We start from the raw sequence: 21,093 nt of genomic DNA, 5'->3' as shown, positions 1-21,093 counted from the left end.
CTCAGCCACTCGGGAGGCTGAGGTGGGAGAATCACTTGAGCCTTGGGAGGAGAAGGCTGCAGTGAGCCATGATCATGCCACTGCACTCTAGCCTGGGTGACAGAGTAAGAACCTATCTTGCATGAACATACATACATACATAAATAAAAATAAGAAATTCCTGAGATTGGGTAATGTATAAGAAAAGAAGCTTAATTGGCACATGGTTCTGCAGGCTTTACAGGAAGCAAGGTCCTGGCTTCTGCTCAGCTTCTAGGGAGGCCTTAGGAAGCTGACAATCAGGGCAAAAGGTAAAGGAGGAGAGCGCATGTCACAAAGGGAAAGCAGGAGCAAGAGAGAGAGAGGGAGAGAGTGGCAGGTGAGGTGCCACACACTTTTAAACGACCAGATCTCATGAGAACTCAACTCACTATCGTGAGGACAGCACCAAAGGGAGGGTGCTAAGCCATTCACGAGAAATCCACCACCGTGAGCCAACCACCTCCCACCAGGCCCCACCTCCAATGTCAGGGATTATATTTCAATGTCAGATTTGGGTGAGGACAAATATCCAAATTATATCAGGGAAGGATACCTCTCAGTGAGGAATCTCTGTGAATTCCTTCAGTGAAGAAAGCCAAAAGCCAAAATGGGATGGCATCGCAGGGTGGTAAAAATGAGACCTCAGTCAAGTTACCAATTTCTATAACTGCTGTTGCCTGTTGAATCATCTCTGGTCTTCAGAATACCATGAATTTGGTTTTCTTAGGAGCAGTAAAACAGTGAGAGATACAGCCGGGCGTGGTAGCTCACGCCTGCAATCTCAGCAGTTTGGGAGGCTGAAGCAGGTGGATCACTTGAGGTCAGGAGTTCGAGATCAGCCTGGCTAACATGGTGAAACCCAGTCTCTACCAAAAACACAAAAAATTAGCCAGGCATGGTGGCGGGTGTCTGTAATCCCAGCTACTGGGAGGCTGAGGCAGGAGAATCGCTTGAACCCAGGAGGCAGAGGTTGCAAGGAGCTGAGATTGCGCCATTGCACTCTAGCCTTGGCAATAAGAACGAAACTCTGTCTCAAAAAAAAAAAAGAAAAAAAAAAACTAGCCAGGCAAGGTGGGGGGCGCCTGTAATCCCAGGTCAAAAGAATCGTTTGAACCCAGGAGGCGGAGGTTGCAGTGAGCCAAGATGGCGCCAATGCACTCCAGCCTGGATAACAGAGCGAGACTCTGTCTTAAAACAAACAAAAAGCGAAATAGTTTCAGATAATCTTTTGTTTTCTTCTTGTGAAGAAATGACCATCAGAACTTCTTTTAGGAGCTTCTAAGTATCGTTGAAAAGTAGCTCTTTCAGTTTTTAAATTTCAGATGCAGCTTTTTCCTATTGAGTGCACAAACTAATTCAGGTATTTTAAAGGCACCCCATTTTAGCTATTGTAGTCTGGGGTCTTCATGGGTTAAGTGAGACCATGTTTCTAGATATTGACAGAAGGTGGCACCATAAGTATTGTACATGAATCCAGCTGCTGTTTCTGCAGATGGATGTCTCCTTTAGAAGTACAAGTGCCCATAATTTAGATTTTCCTTCTGAAGGACCAAAAATGCCTAAGGGGAGGAATTCTGGTCACTAAAGAAGAAAGTGGCCGGGCGCGGTTGCTCACGCCTGTAATCCCAGCACTTTGGGAGGCCAAGGTGGCTGGATCACAAGGTCTGGAGTTCAAGACCAGCTTGGCCAAGATGGTGAAACCCCATCTCTACTAAAAATACAAAAAATTAGCAGGGCATGGTGGCAGGTGCCTCTAATCCCAGCTACCTGGGAGGCTGAGGCAGAGAATTGCCTGAACTCGGGAGGCAGAGGTTGCAGCGAGCTGAGATCATGCCACTGCACTCCAGCCTGGGTGACAGAGTGAGACTCAGTCTCAAAAAAAAAAAAAAAAAACGAAGAAGAATGTTTAAATTTGTCAATGGAACCAAGTTTCAGAATGTGGCCAGTTTTAAAGATGACACTTTGTCCTTGACCACATTTCGAATGAGAGAAAAGGCTGCAAACTCTAAAGCGATAAGTAAAACCTCAGAGAGAAGTGAAAACCACAAATCTGCTGTCAACAGAATCTCAAGAGAATAAAAATGGAAACTCCTACCTTCCAGTAAAGCTTCAGTTCCAACCCTATCAAATTATTACTGTGTCTCAATCTTCAACTAAGCTGGAAGGATTCAGACCCCAAGACGGGCCTTACCAGAGACCCCGCCAGCCCCAGTGAGGTCGAGTAAACAAGTCGTTTGTGCTGGTACCAAGGCTCCAACTATTGATGAAGTAGTGGCAATCCCTGAAAGCCTGCTTCAGGTCCTATCTGGGTCGCCAAAATGTCCACCTCAAATAATGAAATTCAGAAAATATGATTAAGTATAGAGTTTATTTGAGCCCAAAGCTTGAGGATGGCTACCTGGGCACATATCCCTAGGTTGCCCTGAACATATGTTCCTATTAGCAGCAGTTACAGTGGGTTTTTAAGGAAAAGGAAGAGGCAGTCCCTAAGTTGTCAGCAAGAATTTGCATTCAAATACAGAAGGTGTGGCCAGGCGCAGTAGCTCAAGCCTGTAATCCCAGCACTTTGGGAGGCCGAGACAGGGGGATCACGAGGTCAGGAGATCGAGACTATCCTGGCGAACATGGTGAAACCCCGTCTCTACTAAAAAATACAAAAAACTAGCCGGGCGAGGTGGCGGGCGTCTGTAGTCCCAGCCACTCGGGAGGCTGAGGCAGGAGAATGGCGTGAACCCAGGAGGCGGAGCTTGCAGTGAGCTGAGATCCGGCCAGTGCACTCCAGCCTGGGCGACAGAGCGAGACTCCGTCTCAAAAAAAAAAAAAAAACAGAAGGTGCTGATTGGCTATGCATTGTTCTTAGTATCATTAATTCCACGTGAACATAAAGATAATGGGTGAGGCAGCCTGTCAGGAGCAAAAATTCCATCAAACAATTGCCCTGGACAGTTGCTTCTATGGTGGAAGGGGCGCTGAATGAAGTCCCACGCTCCTGCCTCTCTGGGCCTGATCATTCTGCACACCTCAGAGCTCAGACTGCCCTATTTTTCTTTTCTCAGGAAAAATGGGTGGATGGTACTGGTGGCCCTGGTCTGATCATCTACCCTGGTTCTAGTAACCAGATTAATACCTTGTTACAGAGCTGTGGATTTCAGTTCAGTTCCCACGCACAGACCTTAACTCTGATTTCTCCGACCACTTCTCCCCCACCCCAGGGACTTCAGAGCTGAGACCCTCTTGCCAGCTTCCAACTCTGCAGCAGTCTTTGTTCCCAGACCGTGTCCCGAGGCTGCACGCTCTGGACATGACCACCTGCTGGACTGGCATCTGTCTTGTCACTTATCTGGCTTCGCCTCTGCAAAAGGAACATAAAACTCAGGATCCCAGTTCACTCTGCCAAAAGGAAAAGAAAGAGCTGAAAGCTGAGTGATGTAAGCAGCTGCCTTTCCTTTCGTTCCTAAGCAGATGGCTACAGATAAAAGGTTCAACAGCCGCTTCTCTTATGTAAAGTGCTGATTTGCTGAGTGTGAGCTGTACAGTCGACTGTTCTCGACCTGCTTCTTTTCTCTTGCAACGTGTGGATTACCACACCGTTCCGCTTTCCCCTCCAGCCCACTTTTCCCCTTTAAATACTGAAGCCCTCAAAGTCATCTTTGGAGAAAGGCACAGACCACAGACTGTTTCTGTGATACCGTGTTTTTTTTTCCTCCTAGGCATTCTCCTTAACCTTGGCAAAATAAACTTCTAAATTGATGGAGCCCTGTCTCAGATACTTTTTGGTTTACACCTCCGAGGCCCTACTGTTTCTAATACAGGTTTCCAGTTTGCTCATCTTTCCCAGGTAGGAAGATGCTCTGTTGACAAGAGAAATGCAATTCTAACACGCAAATCCGCCCAAACACATGGGCTCAGCATTCAGCCCTAGCCGAGCTAAGAGGACCCCATGATCCTGCCCCACAGCCTGGGGCTCATCTTGTGGAGGAGGTAAGTGAAGTAGGCCCTGCCTCTGACTTCTTCCTAACCAGAGTTGATAGTTGCGTTGGAAATTGGGTAAATTGAAGGTGAGTTGATGAATGTGGGAAACCAGATGAAAATGGCTGCTTGACGGGGTTGTAACGCAGGAGAGAGGAATAGAACCCTTCCAACGGACTGGTTCCAGCCTTGTGACCTGAGGGGACTGAAAGGGTATCCCAGAGGCAGGTCACTGGCCTTCCAGTTCCACCTGTGGGTGGCCTTGGCCAGGCAACTGCAAGAGCGCAGGGCCCCGGGGGGGGTCGCACCTGGCAGGCGCTCAGCGGGGGTGAAGCGGAGCGGGGTGTCAGAAAAGAAAAGCCACACAGAGGTCCGAGCTGTGTGAGGTGTGCGAGGTTAAACTGGCTCTGAGAGGTCTACGGGGCTTCAGTGGTCCCCACTCGTGCCTGGCAATTGTTTAAAGGCACTATTGCTCCGGACCCGCTGCCCTCACCCATGAACTTCCTTTCCTGGAATCATTATACAAACAACGTGCAGCCAATCAATAGCTTCTGTTATTTTCACGTAAATTCTTGGTGAGCAATTTAAGAACTGCTCCCCTCTTAAGCTTTATAAATCCACTTGTCACTGTTGCGAATCCTAGGTTCAGGGCAACTCGAAGCTATGCTCCCAGGCTGCAATATTCCAACTCGGTCCAAATAACCTCTCTACTTATATCAAGTTTGCCTCAGCCTTTTTTTTCTTTTAGGTCGACGGTTCCCGCCCCACAAGGGTTCAGGAAACGGGACGCCCGCACTTCCTAATGCTCGCTTAGCTGGGGTCGAGCGGAGCGCCCCGCGCCGAGCCCCAGGCGCTCTGTGGAGAAGCCCCTCGGCCCCGGGTTCGGTCTGCACTGCCGGCCCCCACCCCCGGCGCGCAGGACCCAGCAGGGCCAGCGCCGGGCGAGAGGGCGGGCCAGCGAGAAAGAGAGGGCCGGGCGGGGAGAGAACCAGCAGAGGGCGCGGGTTCCCAAAGCCGAAAAGGCGGAGCCTTCCACGCGCACTACGTGCTCCCTACACGCATGCGTCCCGCCCCCGCTCAGGCAGCGCCTCGCCTGACTGGGTAGCGCTGCCACGTCGGGGCGGGGAAGAGCGTCGTCGCGTCCGGGTGACGTCTCCCGCGGGCGTCGGCAGGGTCGGCGGCGTCGGCAGCAGTGTCGGCGGTGGCGGTGGCGGCGGCGGCGGGTGGGAAATGGCGGAGTATCTGGCCTCCATCTTCGGCACCGAGAAAGACAAGTGAGTGGGACCCCCTGCCGGGGGTTGGGCGCGATCGGGACGCGGGGTGGCTGAGGCAGCGGGAGGGCGACCGGGGAGGCCCAGGTGGGCCGGCGCGGCGGCGGCGGCGGGGGGAGGGGCCCGGCGGCGGGAAGGAGCGGCGGCCCTTCCGGCCCTTGCGCGCCCTCCGGAGCCGCGCGCCGCCGCCGCCTCGTGGGCCGCGCGGGGGAAAAACGGAGCGGGGAGAATGAATGGGGCTTCTTTTCGGGGCGCCTCGGCGGAGCTCTCTCCCGCCTTGAGGCCTGCACTGGCTGATCGCCCGACGTCCGGGCCTCCGAGCTGCCGGCTCCCGGAAGCCGCCTCCAGCGGCGCTGAAAGTTGCCTGGAGCATCCGGGCCTTTTCGATGTGGACACGTTTGCTCCAACTTTGAGCTGTGAATGTCCTGTGTCGAACAAGCTCTGGTACCAGCCTTGCCAGTATTCAGTCGCTTATCTAACTTAGGGTCCTAAGCGTTGGTGTTTTATCCACTTAGCCAGCCTCTTGCCTGTTTAAGCGACCACTGGGCCGGCAGTAAGGACATATGACAAGGAAAAGTATGGTGGAGACTCCTGGATTAACTGTCTAACCACAAGAGACGTGATCCGCTCTTAAAATACAGGTGCTCCTCGATTTACGATGGGATTGCGTTCCGATAAACCCATCATGAATCGAAAATGCCTTTAATGCCCAGATAAACCCATCGTCTAAGTTGAAAACTTGTAAGTCGGTGACTTCTTGAAGACACAGTTCTAATTTAAGGAAAAAAATGTTTCGATTTTTTCCTTAAGGTTGCATGCCTTCCCTAATCAATCGTTAGGTTAAAAACAAAACATTTAATTTCAGCTTTGTATAATTACCACCTTGGCACGTATTAATTTCCAGTGAGTTGGCTGTAGTTTAGACTAAAGGGAATGTTTTCAGACGTTTGAAGGGTAATTCTTACTTTGAAAATCTAAAGACCCAGCATCTGGTTTAATCTACTCTTCAAGTAGTTGTCTTGGCATTCTTCAGTGCCATACAAAGTTAACATGACTTTATGCTTTTAATGATAAACCCCTAAATTCGTCATAGATGTTTTTAGTGCCACTTTTTTCAAAAGCTATTTAAAATGTTTCTCTTTTCCAGGATGGAATCTATCTTGTAAAATGTCCTCTTCACACATGGTAGAATCTCCCGTGTTGTTTGGATGAGGAGGCTATATTTCTTTTCTGGCAAAATTTTAAGCCAAAATCTACCAATTATAGTCACTTCAGAAACATTGAGTGGGGGTCAACTATAGGCCAGTTTCTGGAGACTTAAACATGGGGAAAATTTGGATATTATCCTTAAGGAACTCACGGTATGATCTTGGCGAATGAATAGACCAGCTCTAGTGGAACAAGAGGCTCTTCTGAGTTTAGGGTGAAGAACTAACACATATAGGATTGGGGCATCATTGATTTTGCCTTTTCATATTTGCATGTGGCATGACTTCTGTCTTATAAAAGTCTATCTCCCTGTATTTCTGCTATAAGCAACCACATTTCAACCTATTGGGCTATACTGTAAAGATCATGGTTTTAATTCAGAAAAGTTGATTGTTTAATCTAGGTGACTTGTGTTTTCTTTTCAGGGAGACGTGGGGTTTTAGCTTCCAGGAAACAGGATCAACTCCTAAAAAATGAAGCCGATGGTTCCTATTAACTTTGTTTTAATTATTATTTAAGCTAAGAATAGAATATGGGTCTCTACCAATTAAAAAATATTCAGCTTATGTTTGAAGTTATAGATGTTTTCTAGATTCAAGCATATCCTAATAGCTTGTCTGTGGTTTAATTGTACGGAATAATTGGATATTAATTGTTGAGGCCCAGGTCTTGCCCATTCTGAAGTAGTTTTTAAATAAGCTTTCTTTATTTTTAGTTGACTTCCTAAAGATATACTATTGTCTAATCAAGTTAGATAATCTCAAGACCTATAAGTTTACAAATATATCTGATCACTTTCCTCTCCTGATAAATTCAGACTTTCCCATCTTTATTGCTACCTGATAAATCAGTGGCTAGTCAGTCTTCATGGTCCATCAAATGTCGCTGAGGTTGAGGCCCTTCGATCTTAACTCTGGATTGACTGTTTAAAACATAATGGCACTTGGTAAAAAAAAAAAAAAAAAAAAAAATTGAATTTGAATGGAGTCTGTCTAGTAAGAGATCAGCTTGCCTCCCTGATGTTGCTGGCACACCGGCATGATTGCTGGTTCCATTGGATATGGATCTGAATTGTCAGCGTATTTGAACAGTATTAAGGAAGGGTTTTGCGATAGAGACAGAAGGTGATGTTAGGTGGTTCCTTTTTTTTTTTTTTTTTGAGACAGAATCTTGCTCTGTCGCCCATGCTGGAGTGCAGTGGCCGGATCTGAGCTCACTGCAAGCTCTGCCTCCTGGGTTTATGCCATTCTCCTGCCTCAGCCTCCCGAGTAGCTGGGACTACAGGCGCCCGCCACTTCACCCGGCTAGTTTTTTGTATTTTTTAGTAGAGACGGGGTTTCACTATGTTAGCCAGGATGGTCTCGATCTCCTGATCTCGTGATCCGCCCGTCTCGGCCTCCCAAAGTGCTGGGATTACAGGCTTGAGCCACCGCGCCCGGCTAGGTGGTTCCTAAGGTGGGGTTTGGTCAGTCCCCTAATACCTTGTTTTCAGTGTATTGAGACCAGGAGAATTGATTTACTTCAGACCTATTTTTTGAAACTCCCTATTGGTCTGGTGTCATGGGTTTAGAGAGATTCTCAACTTTGTTTTCCATTTTCCTTAGATAAATGATAGCACTTCATGAGCACCATATGTGAAGCACACATACGTTTTGACTCTCCGAACAGTGCCACATTGGCGTTGTCATCATTTACAGATGACATCTGAGAGCTAACTTGCTCAAGCCCAAGCAGCTGGTAGCAGAGTTGGGATCTTAACCCTCACTGCACCAGTGTTTTCAAGAGAGAACTTCATCGTGGAGAACTAGAGAATAGTTAATTTTAGGCTAAAGTTACATCTAGTTTTAGACTAATTTAGTATTCCCTTTAAGAAAAAAAACAGAACAGCTGTGCAGTTAGGAATGTGGAGGGGATTTGAATGAGGAGGAGGCAGGTTTGAGTTAGAACAGTCTTTGTTGAACGAGTACTGTGTTTGAAGAAGGGGAAGTTGAAGTTAAGTTGTCCTAAAATACAGCAAGGAAGAGGAGGTGCTTAATACCACAGAAAAACGTCTGTGTCATGTTTCGGAGAGGTTAAAAGTGATTTGAGGGCCGGGCGCGGTGGCTCAAGCCTGTAATCCCAGCACTTTGGGAGGCCGAGACGGGCGGATCACGAGGTCAGGAGATCGAGACCATCCTGGCTAACACGGTGAAACCCCATCTCTACTAAAAATACAAAAACTAGCTGGGTGAAGTGGCGGGCGCCTGTAGTCCCAGCTACTCAGGAGGCTGAGGCAGGAGAATGGCGTGAACCCGGGAGGCGGAGCTTGCAGTGAGCTGAGATCCGGCCACTGAACTCCAGTCCGGGCGACAGAGCGAGACTCCGCCTCAAAAAAAAAAAATAAAATAAAATAAAAGTGATTTGATAGTATATGTCATGCTGCTGACATATTTCCATGTGTTTGATATCTTCCCAGCAGAATAATCAGCTCTTATTTTCCCTTACAGAGTCAACTGTTCATTTTATTTCAAAATTGGAGCATGTCGTCATGGAGACAGGTGCTCTCGGTTGCACAATAAACCGACGTTTAGCCAGGTTTGTTTGCCCTTTTTTTTTTTCATGTAAATTTTAAAACTTCATGTTCTTTTCAAAGACAGTTAATTTCTACATTTTTTCCCCTAGTGGTTGCATTTTCCATTTGTGTTGATAAGTGTGTTCTTCTATTTAATGAGAGTGAGGCAGGTGAGCCACTTCCAGTGGAAGGCCTGAGGCCACCACTCCTTGTTTTTATCATTAGAGAAACTTTAAAAATTAGTTTTTGATGTTCGTGTGTTGGCTGTGCCTGATATTTGCTGCCCTGCCATCTTCCGTACCCCCTGTAATGGACATGCGTCCAGAGGGGGTGGCCATGCCAGCCGTGGCTTAGCCTCTTCCAGGCACCAGTGGACACGGAGTGGGCTTTCTGCTCTTTGCTGTCTCCAGGCAATAGAGGTGATGGAGCCACCTTAAAAGCTGGCATGATTGTCACCAGGCCCGTCTTGCTGCTCGAGTTTCCCTGGCTACGTCCTCACTTTCCCATCACTAGTTGAGGAAACAGCGAGTTGTGTCGTGTCATGGAAACATGAAAAATGAAACTGAAAGGTAGAAAGTGGGCCGTAAATTACTTATAGCAGGTCTGTTAGGTTAGTTGAGGAGTCCCTGTTATCTTGGGCTTGGATCTGCTCTGAGTCGGTTCACTCAAAAGTTGTGATTTTTGATAGTTTTATTTTTGGTTAATTGAAGAAAAGGCAAAGGTTTGTACACTCTAAAGGATCACTTACGGATTAGAGGGAGAAGGCACCTCTAATAGGAGCAGAAAACTTGTGCCCAAGTTGATGAGAACACCTGAAATTTGAAAATCTGTGCCCACATCTTTCCAGCTGGAGGGCTGGGGAGCTCCTAACCCAGCCTTGAAGTCTAAATGTGCAGCCTCTGAGCTGTTGAGTAGCTATAGTGTGCGGCCCCCGGGAGCTGCCAGCTCTGCCTCTGAGCTCACATCTGTCAGCATTTCAGAAAATCTACCACGTGGTGTAAGTGAGCTGGGAGAAGGAAACATGGGTTTTTTCTGGTTGAAGCCCATGGATGACCCCATAGCACACGGCGTTTTTAGAAGGGAAGAGGATGATGTCTTTTCCTTCCATTATCCTAATTACCAAGTGGTTAGTATAACAGCAATCTATCTTTTGATAGCTCTGAAAATGTGTTTCTTTTTATGAATTTCAAAATCTTGGAGAACCAGTTTGAAATTTTTTGTGTATTGTAATTGGTTTTTCCTTAATGTTTTGATTTATGAACTGAGTCTCCCCTAACTAAACCAGTGGCCGTGGATTGTGCTGTAACCAAGCATCTTAGGTGCCACCCAGTTCTTTGATTTTGGGGAGTGTCCCAAGTGTTGGGCCGAGAGAAATCAACTGTTCCCTATTGTAAAAGTTTTCTTTAATCCGGCCGGAGGCACTTTCTTTATGTTTTTCTGGATCATAGACTACCTGAGCATGTGAAATGTAAAGTTAATTTAGGTGCTCCAGATCAGTGGTGGGGAGAGTCCATTGGAGCTCGATGGGGTCAGTAGTATGTGTCAGCTTAAGCATCCTAGTTTGATGTGTGGGTTTGTTTGGGTTGGTTTTAGGCAATCAATCCTAGCCACCCCTGGCTTTCCCATTAGACTGCATTACCTCTTCACGTTAAGCTTCCTTTATTAAATAGCCACTGCCAGAATACCTGAGTGAGACCAACTGAATTTTACTGTTGAATAATTGGGCTCAGTTTAGCTTTTGATCAGAGTTGTCATGCTACGGTCATTTCAGTTCAAAGCTGAGTCAGATCAGCTTTGGGAAGCTTCCCAGGCTTGAGTTCAGTTGACTCAGGACAGTACTTGACGGCTTAGGGAAGAGACGGGACCCTGATGCAGGTGCCTGTTTGAGTCTGAGTGGTTCAGCGTGGACAGTTGGTCAGACCTCCCTTTTAGGTGGGCTGCACACCTTTGACTCAGGGACTCTTCATACAGCCACTCCCCTTTAAACGGCTTGAAATGGAGCTGGCTGGTTTTGCAAAACCACCACTTACAAAACTGCTTCACATGGATATTGTTGAGACTAAAAATTCATTTTTCTAAGTCATGCGAGTGATTGCTTTAGCTTGTAAATCATAATTCAGGGTGGGTTTTTTTATAAGCTGCTTACAGTGATATGGACATTAAGATTCATGTAATATATTAGCCTACTAACTTAAACATGGTTTGTTTTTTCAGACAACTTGATTTTAAGAAGAACGGTACAGTGTAAGGTTTCAAGTCTGCCTGATCCAGTTTAAAGCACAAGGGCTAAAAGGATTTTTTTTTCCTTAAAAGAAGGATCGGAAAAGAGCAAATGTTTTAAGCTATTGTATTATGTAAACAGAGATCCCACCAAGAAAGTGTAAATCAGAGCCGGGTGTCCATGACAGTTGACAAACCTGTTTGGTGTGCCTGTTTTGCTAGGAGACCAGAGAACTTGATGTACTGCAGACAGCTGAGTTACACATTTGGTTTTGAAAAATTATCTTGTGTGAGGAATATGATTATCAATGTGAATTTTTCCACATATTGGTGTCTGCTAGCTTGAAGGACAAGAAAATGTTACTATTCTATTATTTATCTTGCATTAAACACTTTAACATTGAAAACGTGGGACTACTCAAAACAATACAGTTCCTTCTTGGTTGCTGGCTGACTTGACCCAAGTCACTGCTCAAACTCTGTTTTCATAATATGATGGTTTTGGTGTACTCTTCAGAAGACAAGTGTCTGACTTGCGGGAAAAAAACAAACGTTTAGCCATTTGCAAACAAATTGTCTCTTTGCAATTGTCTAATATATGCACAGCAGCCAGTAGAATTCCCCTTTTTATTTTTTTTTCCCCGCAGACCATCTTGATTCAAAACATCTATCGTAATCCCCAAAACAGTGCACAGACGGCTGACGGCTCACACTGTAAGTCCCACAGTTGGAGAAATTTTTTTAAAACAATGGTGTTAAAGAGCCCACTCTTAATTGAGACAAATAATGTTGGCTTCTGAGCTGCTGACATAGAGCTGTTGCAAACAGGACAAGGTGCTGGAACTCCTTGGCGCACACAGCAAGAACTTGATACTTGGCCACGTTCAGGAGGCTTTTCCCTTCTAGGGAAGGTCACTGGCCCGGCCACCTCCATTGATTGACATTTGTCATGAGAGCAGGTCCGTCCATGTGAAATGGATTTGAACATTTTGAGCCGTTCATTGGTCTTTACAGTGACTGAACCCCTGGCCTTTATTAAGTTCTTTCTGTAAAATTAAAACTCTTAGGAATATTAAGGAATCAATAAGGTAAGTTGCCCAATAAGTGTGGGTTTTATTTCACCATTATAATTTTTCCTCCAGGAAGTGGAGATTTCATGATATGTAACAATTGTATTTCTCTAATACAGTCATTTTTTCCATCAGTTTATGGAAGCATTATTCTTTCCGAGTTCATTAAAAATTTTCTGTCACATCTAAGAACATTTTGGTGCTAGCCTGGCAAACTATTTGTGCTTTTACCTGAATTGGAATTTTGAAAAGGAGAGTTTTCACGTTCTGTAAGCAGAAGTACAAGATTGGCATATCATGAGACCTCTGTTAGACTGCAGTGTTAGGGATTTCAAGACAGCCACCAACTAAGAAAACGCCTCTGCTTCTCAAGAAAATAACTTGCTCTTTTTTCAGCACTGAATCTCAACTGAAGCACTTGCCAGAGGCAGCCGGTTAAGTGTTTACCTTTAATTTTCCATAATATAAAGTTGTTGCGTTTTGTATTTCAGACCATTGCCCTCTTGAACATTTACCGTAACCCTCAAAACTCTTCCCAGTCTGCTGACGGTTTGCGCTGTAAGTTCATACAAGTTCCTTCCCCGGTTCCCTGGGCTTGCGTGTCAGAGCTCAGTGTCCACTCCATCTGGTCTGCCGTGCTAGTGTCAAGGACCGCGTTTCACTAGAGGTGGCAAGGAGCTTTTGTCCCACTGACCCCACGGAAACCTCTGTTGGAGATCTGAACTCCCACCATATGTTAAGGGAAAAAGTAACTGGCAGGGGTGCCCTTTAAAACAGTCTGGAGCTGGGCCGGGCGCGGTGGCTCACGCCTGTAATCCCAGCGCTTTGGGAGGCCGAGGTGGGTGGATCGTGAGGTCAGGAGTTCAAGACCAATCTGGCCAACATGGTGAAACCCCATCGCTACTAAAAATACAAAAATTAGCTGGGCATGGTGGCAGATGCCTGTAATCCCAGCTTCTAGGGAGGCTGAGGCAGAGAATTGCTTGAACCCGGGAGGCAGAAGTTGCAGTGAACTGAGATCGTGCCACTGCACTCCAGCCTGGGCGACAGAGCGAGACTCCGTCTCTAAAAAAAGGTCTGTAGCTGCTGCTGTCCACTCCTCCTTTACTTTGGCCGTCATCCTAGAGGGAACGTACTGGAATTAAACATCGAGTCATAGTCTTCCCTCTTAAGAGCAACAATATTTGAATGTTTCTCTCACTTTCTGGAATTTTAAAAAGCAAACTTTTGAGGTTACTTTTTGAGATTTTATTTCTCATCAGCCTTTTTTCCCTGAACTCCATTTTGGAGTGCACCCTTTAGTTGTGAGGGCATTGTTCTGAGAGTGTTCCCCAAATGAGGGTCTGCAGCTTGCGTTGACCCCTGAGTTCCTCACCCACCAGCCCTGTGCTGACCCGTCTAACCCATGTGGGGGTGCTCCGCTCACATAGGCCCTTGGCAGAAAAGACTGTCCGTTCTGCCCACACACTGCCTGGATACAGTCTCCGACTCTAGGAGATGGAATTGGTTTGCTCCATTTAGAAGTAGATCGACATTGGGCATTCAGTAGATCCTACCAGTTTCTTCCTGTACTGGGAAATAGTAAATTTAGGTTGTGAATATTTAATGAATGATAATTTTTAGAGAAGGAGATACAGATGAGTATGATTGGAAAGTTCAGAAAACTAAAATTTGATTTTTACAGCCATCCAACTATAGAATCATTGGAATTCAGTCATTTATGGATAAATTAAAATGAACACCTGGACTCTTGTTAAAATCAAAAAGTCCAAACCAAAGACAGACACTTCCCATTCACCATTCTGTTTTAAAGCAGTAAAAATCCAGGTACCCTTGGATATCTGCAGGCCTAAATTGTGTACACCCTTGAACCAGAGCCCCTCAGTTAATAGGGTAACCAACACAGGGCAGATGATCCCAGGGGACATCCCCTCTCGAGCTGGCCCCGCACTGGGAGGCCTCGAGGGCTGTGCTTCCTTGCGCACAGTGGCGCACGTTTCTATGTGTGGATGAGATTTTCTTGTCAACTTTTCCTGCCAACACACTAAATGCTTTTCAGTGCTAATACTGACCTGATAGTAGAGATTTCTTTCCCTGAGTCCAGTGGTAGCAGGATTTACTTGGTAACCCTTGGTTTAAAGTACCTGTTTTTTTTTTGTTTGTTTGTTTTCTTTTGTTTTTAAGGAAATAAGATCAATAGGTGGAGGGAAATGTTTCTATGTGCACTTATTAAATAATTTTTGTTAACAATCCTGCCCTGGGATAAAAGTGAATGGAAGTAGATGACTAAGTAACAGTAATTAATTCTTTGCCCTGATCGTTTATTTGGGGACTGTGTATGCTTTATTGACAATAGAATGTTGTATTAGTTTTCTTTGTGTCTTTATTTGCAGTTCACAGCACTTTTGTTTTGCATATGCTACAAACTAAAAGTTTAGCAATTACCTTATATTCCAATTCTGGGGTCCAGATTATATAAATTGGATGAAATTCTAATTCGTCATTTTAGGAAGAAATCAATTACCTAAAATTACTGGCTCTTTTTAACATATCCTTTAGTATGTAGAAAAATAAGCATCAAATGCATGGGTTAAAGTAAACTATCAATCCCAGTTTAAGAATGATATTTCTGTAAGAAAACTGCTTTATTTTCCAAGTTGTATTTAACATAAGCTGAGTCATAAATAAGATTTTAATCGTATCTTAATGCATTTGTCTCTGCCTTTCAAGTCACTTTTGATTGAAACATTTTAAGCAGAATAAATATAGCTAATAGTTTAAAATAATCACCACAAAACCGTTTCTCAAAGCTGCTAAAACTTTGAGCATGTAGATATTTTTTTCCTCTTCACATTCTTTGTGATGTGGAAAAGGAAATGAGTTTGAAATAGTAAAATCCACCCTTTGGAACAGGCTTCTTTGGCCGTTTGTAACTTGATTTCTGCTCAGGGAGGAACGTACATTCCCGGTAGTTTTTCAATTGGGGTATCCTGTGATAGGATTGGCAGGCTGTCCGAGTAGTTACACTTAATAAAATTAGGGTTTGAAAGCAAAGTACTTTCCTGGAAGTTCAAAAATAACTAAAACAGCTCCAGATGGGTTAGAAAGTGAACTTAAACATTCTCAGAATTAGAAAATAAGAAGTTATTTTTTATCTTTAATGACAAAAAGGGGGCCGGGCACGGTGGCTCATGCCTATAATCCCAGCACTTTAGGAAGCTGAGGTGAGTGGATCACAAGGTTGAGAGATCGAGACCATCCTGGCCAACATGGTGAAACCCTGTCTCTACTAAAACTACAAAAATTAGCCAAGATCACGCCACTGCACTCCAGCCTGGAGACAGCGAGACTGCGTCTCAGAAAAATAAAAAGATAAAAAGAGTTTTGAGCAAGCTCAAAGACCCTTGTGCCAGCAGTCAGATGCCCACATTGGGTGCACAGGCGAAGGGAGCCGACCCAATGTGGAAACCAGTCAGGCTTTTGCCAGCCCCTAGTCTAGCTGATTTGAACATATTTGTTGATGAACCAGCTCTGTGATTTCTCAGGTTTAGAGAACTCTAGAATTTGAACGCAGAATTTGATAGAATGGGCCAGGCGCAGTGGCTAACCCCTATAATCCCAGCACTGTGGGAGGCTGAGGTGGGCAGATCACGTGAGGTCAGGAGTTTGAGACCAGTCTGGCCAACGTGGTGAAACCCTGTCTCTACTAAAAATACAAAAAATTAGCCAGGCATGGTGGTGCATGCTTGTAGTCCCACCTGCTTGGGAGGCTGAGGAAGGAGATTTGCTTGAACCCAGGAAGTGGAGGTTGCAGTGAGCCGAGAATGCGCCACTGCACTCCAGCCTGGAGTGGACAGAGACTCCGTCTCAAAAAAAAAAAAAAAAATTAATTAAATTTGATAGAGTGATGTTAGAGATAGAGTGTAAATTTGCAGAATCTACCCATGCAACAGACATGATTTTGCCTAATATATGTGAATTATGAGGAATAAACTGATGAAAATAGTTTGGGAATATAAAACATAAGAATGCTTGCGCCGGGCACGGTGGCTCACGCCTGTAATCCCAGCACTTTGGGAGGCTGAGGCAGGTGGATCACGAGGTCAGGAGAGTTCAAGACTATCCTGGCCAAGATGGTGAAACCCCATCTCTACTAAAAATACAACACTTAGCTGGGCCTGGTGGCGGGTGCCTGTAATTCCACCTACTCGGGAGGCTGAGGCAGAGAATTGCTTGAACCTGGGAGGCGGAGGTTGCAGTGAGCCAAGATTGTGCCACTGCGCTTAAGCCTGGGCGACAGTGAGACTGTCTCAAAAAAAAAAAAAAAAGCTTTCATCAGCAAAACATTGTAACATTCCCTTTATTTGAGGGCATCCACAATACTGTAATGTTAACTGGTAACTGTCCTACTGAGTCTTCATGGTTGCTTGGGTTTTAATCACATACATGAGGAAGAATTGGAGAGCTTACCATGGCTGGCCATCCATAAAAGACTAGTTAGGAGCATAAGCTTTTAATCACTGAGCCTGCTTTCAGGTTTCATTTTAAACTTACAGAAGAAGGGAAGACATCAGTGTGCTTACTTGGCCTTTACTCTAAATCTTAAAAGGAAGAAAATTCTAATATTTCTTAGTTTGAGCCCAGGTGTGGTGGCTCACACCTGTCATCCCAGCACTTTGGAGGCCAAGGCAGGCGGATCACTTGAGGTCAGGAGTTTGAGACCAGCCTGCCAACATGGTGAAACCCTGTCTCCACTAAAAATAAAAATAAAAGTAAAATTAGCCGGGCCTGGTGGCGGGCACCTGTAGTCCCAGCAACTCTGGAGGCTGAGGCAGGAGAATCGCTTGAACCTGGGAGGTGGAGGTTGCAGTGAGCTGAGATGGTGCCACTGCACTCCAGCCTGGGCAACAGAGCAAGACTGCATCTTGTGGGGGTAAAAAAAAATTGGTAGTTTGAGAGTCACCTTTTTCCTCACACTTTCTGAAAATGTGGCCCTTTTGATGCTGATTAAAGCTGGTTGTGATTTTAACATTTTAATAGCCAGAACCGAGACTGTCTTGGGGGCATTTACAATCTCACCACACTTGACACCATTCACAAGTAGCCATGTGGCTCAGTCTCCTGAGTGCTCCTGCAGAGTGCAGCTCTGCCAGGCTTTTCTCTAGATAATCTCATGTGTGTTACTGTAGCGGTTTGAGTTGAAGCACAAGAGTTCACTCAGTTAACATGTTCTAACCAGGAAGATTTCTGTTGTTTCCAGGTGCCGTGAGCGATGTTGAGATGCAGGAACACTATGATGAATTTTTTGAGGTGAGAGAATTGACCTCTGTATTGACTTCAGAGATAGACCTGTTGACCTTCTGTATCTGTTTGGAAGGATTTAAAATTTTCTCCGCTAATAAACGTACATGAGTTATATCTAATGACACGTTTTAATGTATAACGAGTCTTAAACCACTGTGATCTCCCTTCAGGAGGTTTTTACAGAAATGGAGGAGAAGTATGGGGAAGTTGAGGAGATGAACGTCTGTGACAACCTGGGAGACCACCTGGTGGGGAACGTGTACGTCAAGGTAGGAGCCAGGGCAAGACAGCAGCGTGGCTGCTTAGTGTGCCGCGGCCGAGGCCAACAGGCGAGAGCGAGATGGCAGTGTGGCCGTTTAGTGTGCGGGGCCAAGGCCGACAGGCGAGGATGAGGTGCCTGCCGCTGTGCACCTTGAGATCCTGGATGCTGGGGTGCACAGCAGGGCTCGGGTGCACTGGCTCGGCGCCTACCCGCTATGTCATATATGGCAGTGGCCGGCCTGCACATGCGCCCAGCCAGCAGAACGGAAGGACAGATGGTACACCACAGCCATCATTATTCCAGTGTCGAATATTTAGTACCTGTTGGTTAGAAGCTGTTTGGACTAAGGAAAAGTTAGGTTTACTCACATGTTTGATTTCTTTTTCTTTTTTAGTGAATAAAACTTTGCTTACACAGCCATATTTGCTCCCTTAACCAGTTGAATTTGAAAATGAAAGCAACATTTGGCTAAATCTTAAACTATCTTGACGTTAATCTCATTGAAAATTTTACATTTTCCTGTAATACTATACTATTTTTAAATTATCCTATAATACTATTGCACCTTATCCCTGAGCGTGTACGTCTCTCTGATACATACTTGGATCAGTAACTGAGAGCGTGTCATTAAAGCGTGGATGGAAAGCACTTTTGTTTTTGTCTTTTCAGTTTCGCCGGGAGGAAGATGCGGAAAAGGCCGTGATTGACTTGAATAACCGTTGGTTTAACGGACAGCCGATCCATGCCGAGCTGTCGCCCGTCACGGACTTCAGAGAAGCCTGCTGCCGTCAGTATGAGATGGGGTGAGTGAGGAGCGACCAGTGACGTGGGGACTGAGGGCAGTCCGGGGCTGTGTGCTCACGAGGTAGTAAGTGTCTCCTTCCAACCCACAGAGAATGCACACGAGGCGGCTTCTGCAACTTCATGCATTTGAAGCCCATTTCCAGAGAGCTGCGGCGGGAGCTGTATGGGCGCCGTCGCAAGAAGTGAGTATCCTGTGCCCATCGTTAAGCTCGGTGGCTTCTTTCTCCCTTCACACCCCCCCTTCCAAAAAAAAATGTGGCATAGGTGTCATTTCTGTTTTTCAAAAGGCAGTTGCTTAGAACATAATACATATTTTAAAATATCCACATGTCCTCTTTGGAGAAGAATATTCACCTGCACACAGGTAACTTCATTATCCAACTTCTCAAGTAGAGGACAGACCTTAGTAACTAAGCGAGAGGGCGGTTAGCGGGGGCGGCCACGGACGTGAGGCTCGTGGAGAAAGTGACATGCAGTTTATTCTCCCGGATATTACGAAGAAGAAGAATAGATGTTGTAACCTCCTTTAGATCGGGGATGGCTTCCCGGGGCCACACATAAAATACAATAATGATCGCTGTTAACTTTTTTTAAAATCGCAAAAAAATCTCCTAATGTTTTAAGCAAGGTGATGAATTTGTGTTGGGCCGCAGGTCGGAAAAGCTTTTGCTGTCAATATTTCACATGTCCATTGGGGTTTCTTTTGGTTTTGTTTGTTGGTTTTAGGGCATTTCCTTATGTCTTGGGATCGGTGGCATTCTCCCTGCGGGACACTGGCAGAATCAGGCCCAGTGGTCACACTTACCTGATCCTGCATTTAAATGCCGGACAGCCAGGTCACAGAGCAGAGAAAATCAAGATGTCGGAATCGAACCGATTGAGTTCTGAGTCTGGAGAGGTTCTCATTCCTCTTCTGTTAAACATGGATTAGGAAATAGATGGGTGGTGACTGTTTTATTGTCAGCATTGAAGAAGCATAAAAGAAAAACAGCCCTGCTCTCCCCAACCCAAAAACTGGCCTGATGAACACGGTAGCGAAGCGTGGGGTCAGTGAGGGTTGAAGATGGATGTGTCCAGCTCATTTTGATTATGATTTCCTGGGATCATTTGAGTCGGTTCTAGAAGAAGACAGAAGGTGGAGGGTATACACCTGTTTGTGTCTAAGCTGCATGCTGTTTTCTCCTGAAACTTTTAACACCTGAAGTCAGGGCGCCTCGCGGTCACGACGTGCAGGCTCCTCAGCAGCGCATTTCTTGATCAGTGCTGTTGACTTGAGATGCGTGGCATTTCGAAGTGTGAGTTGTGGTTCTGTGTTGCATGCTCTGGTTTGGATGGCATGGTTTGTTTCTTTTCTTTGGTTGCAGGCATAGATCAAGATCCCGATCCCGGGAGCGTCGTTCTCGGTCTAGAGACCGTGGTCGTGGCGGTGGCGGTGGCGGTGGTGGAGGCGGCGGCGGACGGGAGCGTGACAGGAGGCGGTCGAGAGATCGTGAAAGATCTGGGCGATTCTGAGCCATGCCATTTTTACCTTATGTCTGCTAGAAAGTGTTGTAGTTGATTGACCAAACCAGTTCATAAGGGGAATTTTTTTTAAAAAACAACAAAAAAAAAAACATACAAAGATGGGTTTCTGAATAAAATTTGTAGTGATAACAGTATTCGTGGTGTAACTTATTTCTTGTGGAAGTTCTTTAAATTTCTCTTTCTTTATAAATCTGCTAGTCATCTTGGAGGTAAAGGTTAATATTCTTCTACCACTTTGAATATGATTGAAATCGTATTTTTTATCTTAGGGCATGAACTAAAACACATATCAGGTGAGGGGAAACATTCTTGTTATCTACATGTTAACAAATAATCCAGAATTTCTCGAGGCTGTCATAGATAGCCTTGTGAGGTCTCTTTTGTAACTAGTTAATGAAGTGCTTAGCTGCAATCAGTAGACACGGTGTAGACTGCACGGATGTTGGGAAGAAGGCTGATGCTGTGATGAGACACAGTGGGTGGGCCCGACCCATGTTGCCTTCTCGTTCCTGCGAGTTTGTGTCAACCCAGTGCGTTCCCGGGAGGTGCGTGGGAGGGAGCGTGGATGCCCCTGCGGCACACCGAGGGCCGGTGGCCTGTCCGTGTTTCCTTATGCGGATGGCTGTGGGGGACAGAAGCCTGCAGTGCAGATCTGCCGTTAGTCTTTAAACACTCTGGTGTTACTTTCCCCAAGCTACTCGGGTGGCGCGTGTTGGTGGTGTGACTGTGGTGACAGCCAGCTGACCGGTGTGGGGCTCCTGCTGCAAGTCAGTGCTGGGGGCTGAGCATTTCATTCCTAAGACCAAAATGTTCCAAGTGAGGCCATCCCAAACCGTGCCCAGGTGTCCACGTACCTCATCCTCAAAAACCTCCCGGCTCTGAGTGGGA

At 45.8% G+C, this 21,093-nt stretch overlaps 1 protein-coding gene and 1 long non-coding RNA gene across 4 annotated transcripts; both read left to right on the top strand.

Moving 5' to 3' along the window:
* The first annotated feature begins 5,100 nt into the window (after positions 1–5,100).
* Positions 5,101–20,339, top strand: LOC117095843 (splicing factor U2AF 35 kDa subunit-like protein). Of its 3 annotated transcripts, XM_033232610.1 has the most exons (9): positions 5,101–5,264; positions 8,957–9,044; positions 11,889–11,955; positions 12,803–12,869; positions 17,572–17,621; positions 17,786–17,884; positions 18,547–18,680; positions 18,771–18,863; positions 20,046–20,339. In XM_033232610.1, exons 5-9 carry the CDS (start codon positions 17,592–17,594, stop codon positions 20,191–20,193), a joined length of 504 nt encoding a protein of 167 aa, XP_033088501.1. In that variant the 5' UTR covers positions 5,101–5,264; positions 8,957–9,044; positions 11,889–11,955; positions 12,803–12,869; positions 17,572–17,591; the 3' UTR covers positions 20,194–20,339. The 3 variants fall into 3 exon arrangements, with proteins under 3 accessions (XP_033088501.1, XP_033088499.1, XP_033088500.1); XM_033232608.1 differs by lacking the exon at positions 11,889–11,955; XM_033232609.1 differs by lacking the exon at positions 12,803–12,869.
* On the top strand, positions 5,274–8,340 carry LOC117095844. The gene is made up of 2 exons (XR_004442201.1): positions 5,274–7,604; positions 7,914–8,340. It is a non-coding gene; the product is annotated as an uncharacterized LOC117095844 (long non-coding RNA).
* Positions 20,340–21,093: the final 754 nt, after the last annotated feature.

This window comes from Trachypithecus francoisi, unplaced genomic scaffold (genome assembly GCF_009764315.1).
Source record: "Trachypithecus francoisi isolate TF-2019V2 unplaced genomic scaffold, Tfra_2.0 Lachesis_group14, whole genome shotgun sequence".
NCBI classification, from domain to species: Eukaryota; Metazoa; Chordata; class Mammalia; order Primates; family Cercopithecidae; genus Trachypithecus; species Trachypithecus francoisi.
This window is presented reverse-complemented; position numbering and strand designations above follow the sequence as displayed.

Coding starts and splice junctions, on each gene's coding strand:
- LOC117095843 (XM_033232608.1), top strand. CDS start 5,221: ATGGCGGAGTATCTGGCCTCCATCTTCGGCACCGAGAAAGACAA. Junction 5,265..8,956: donor TTCGGCACCGAGAAAGACAA/GTGAGTGGGACC, acceptor TTTCCCTTACAG/AGTCAACTGTTCATTTTATT. Junction 18,681..18,770: donor TGCCGTCAGTATGAGATGGG/GTGAGTGAGGAG, acceptor TCCAACCCACAG/AGAATGCACACGAGGCGGCT.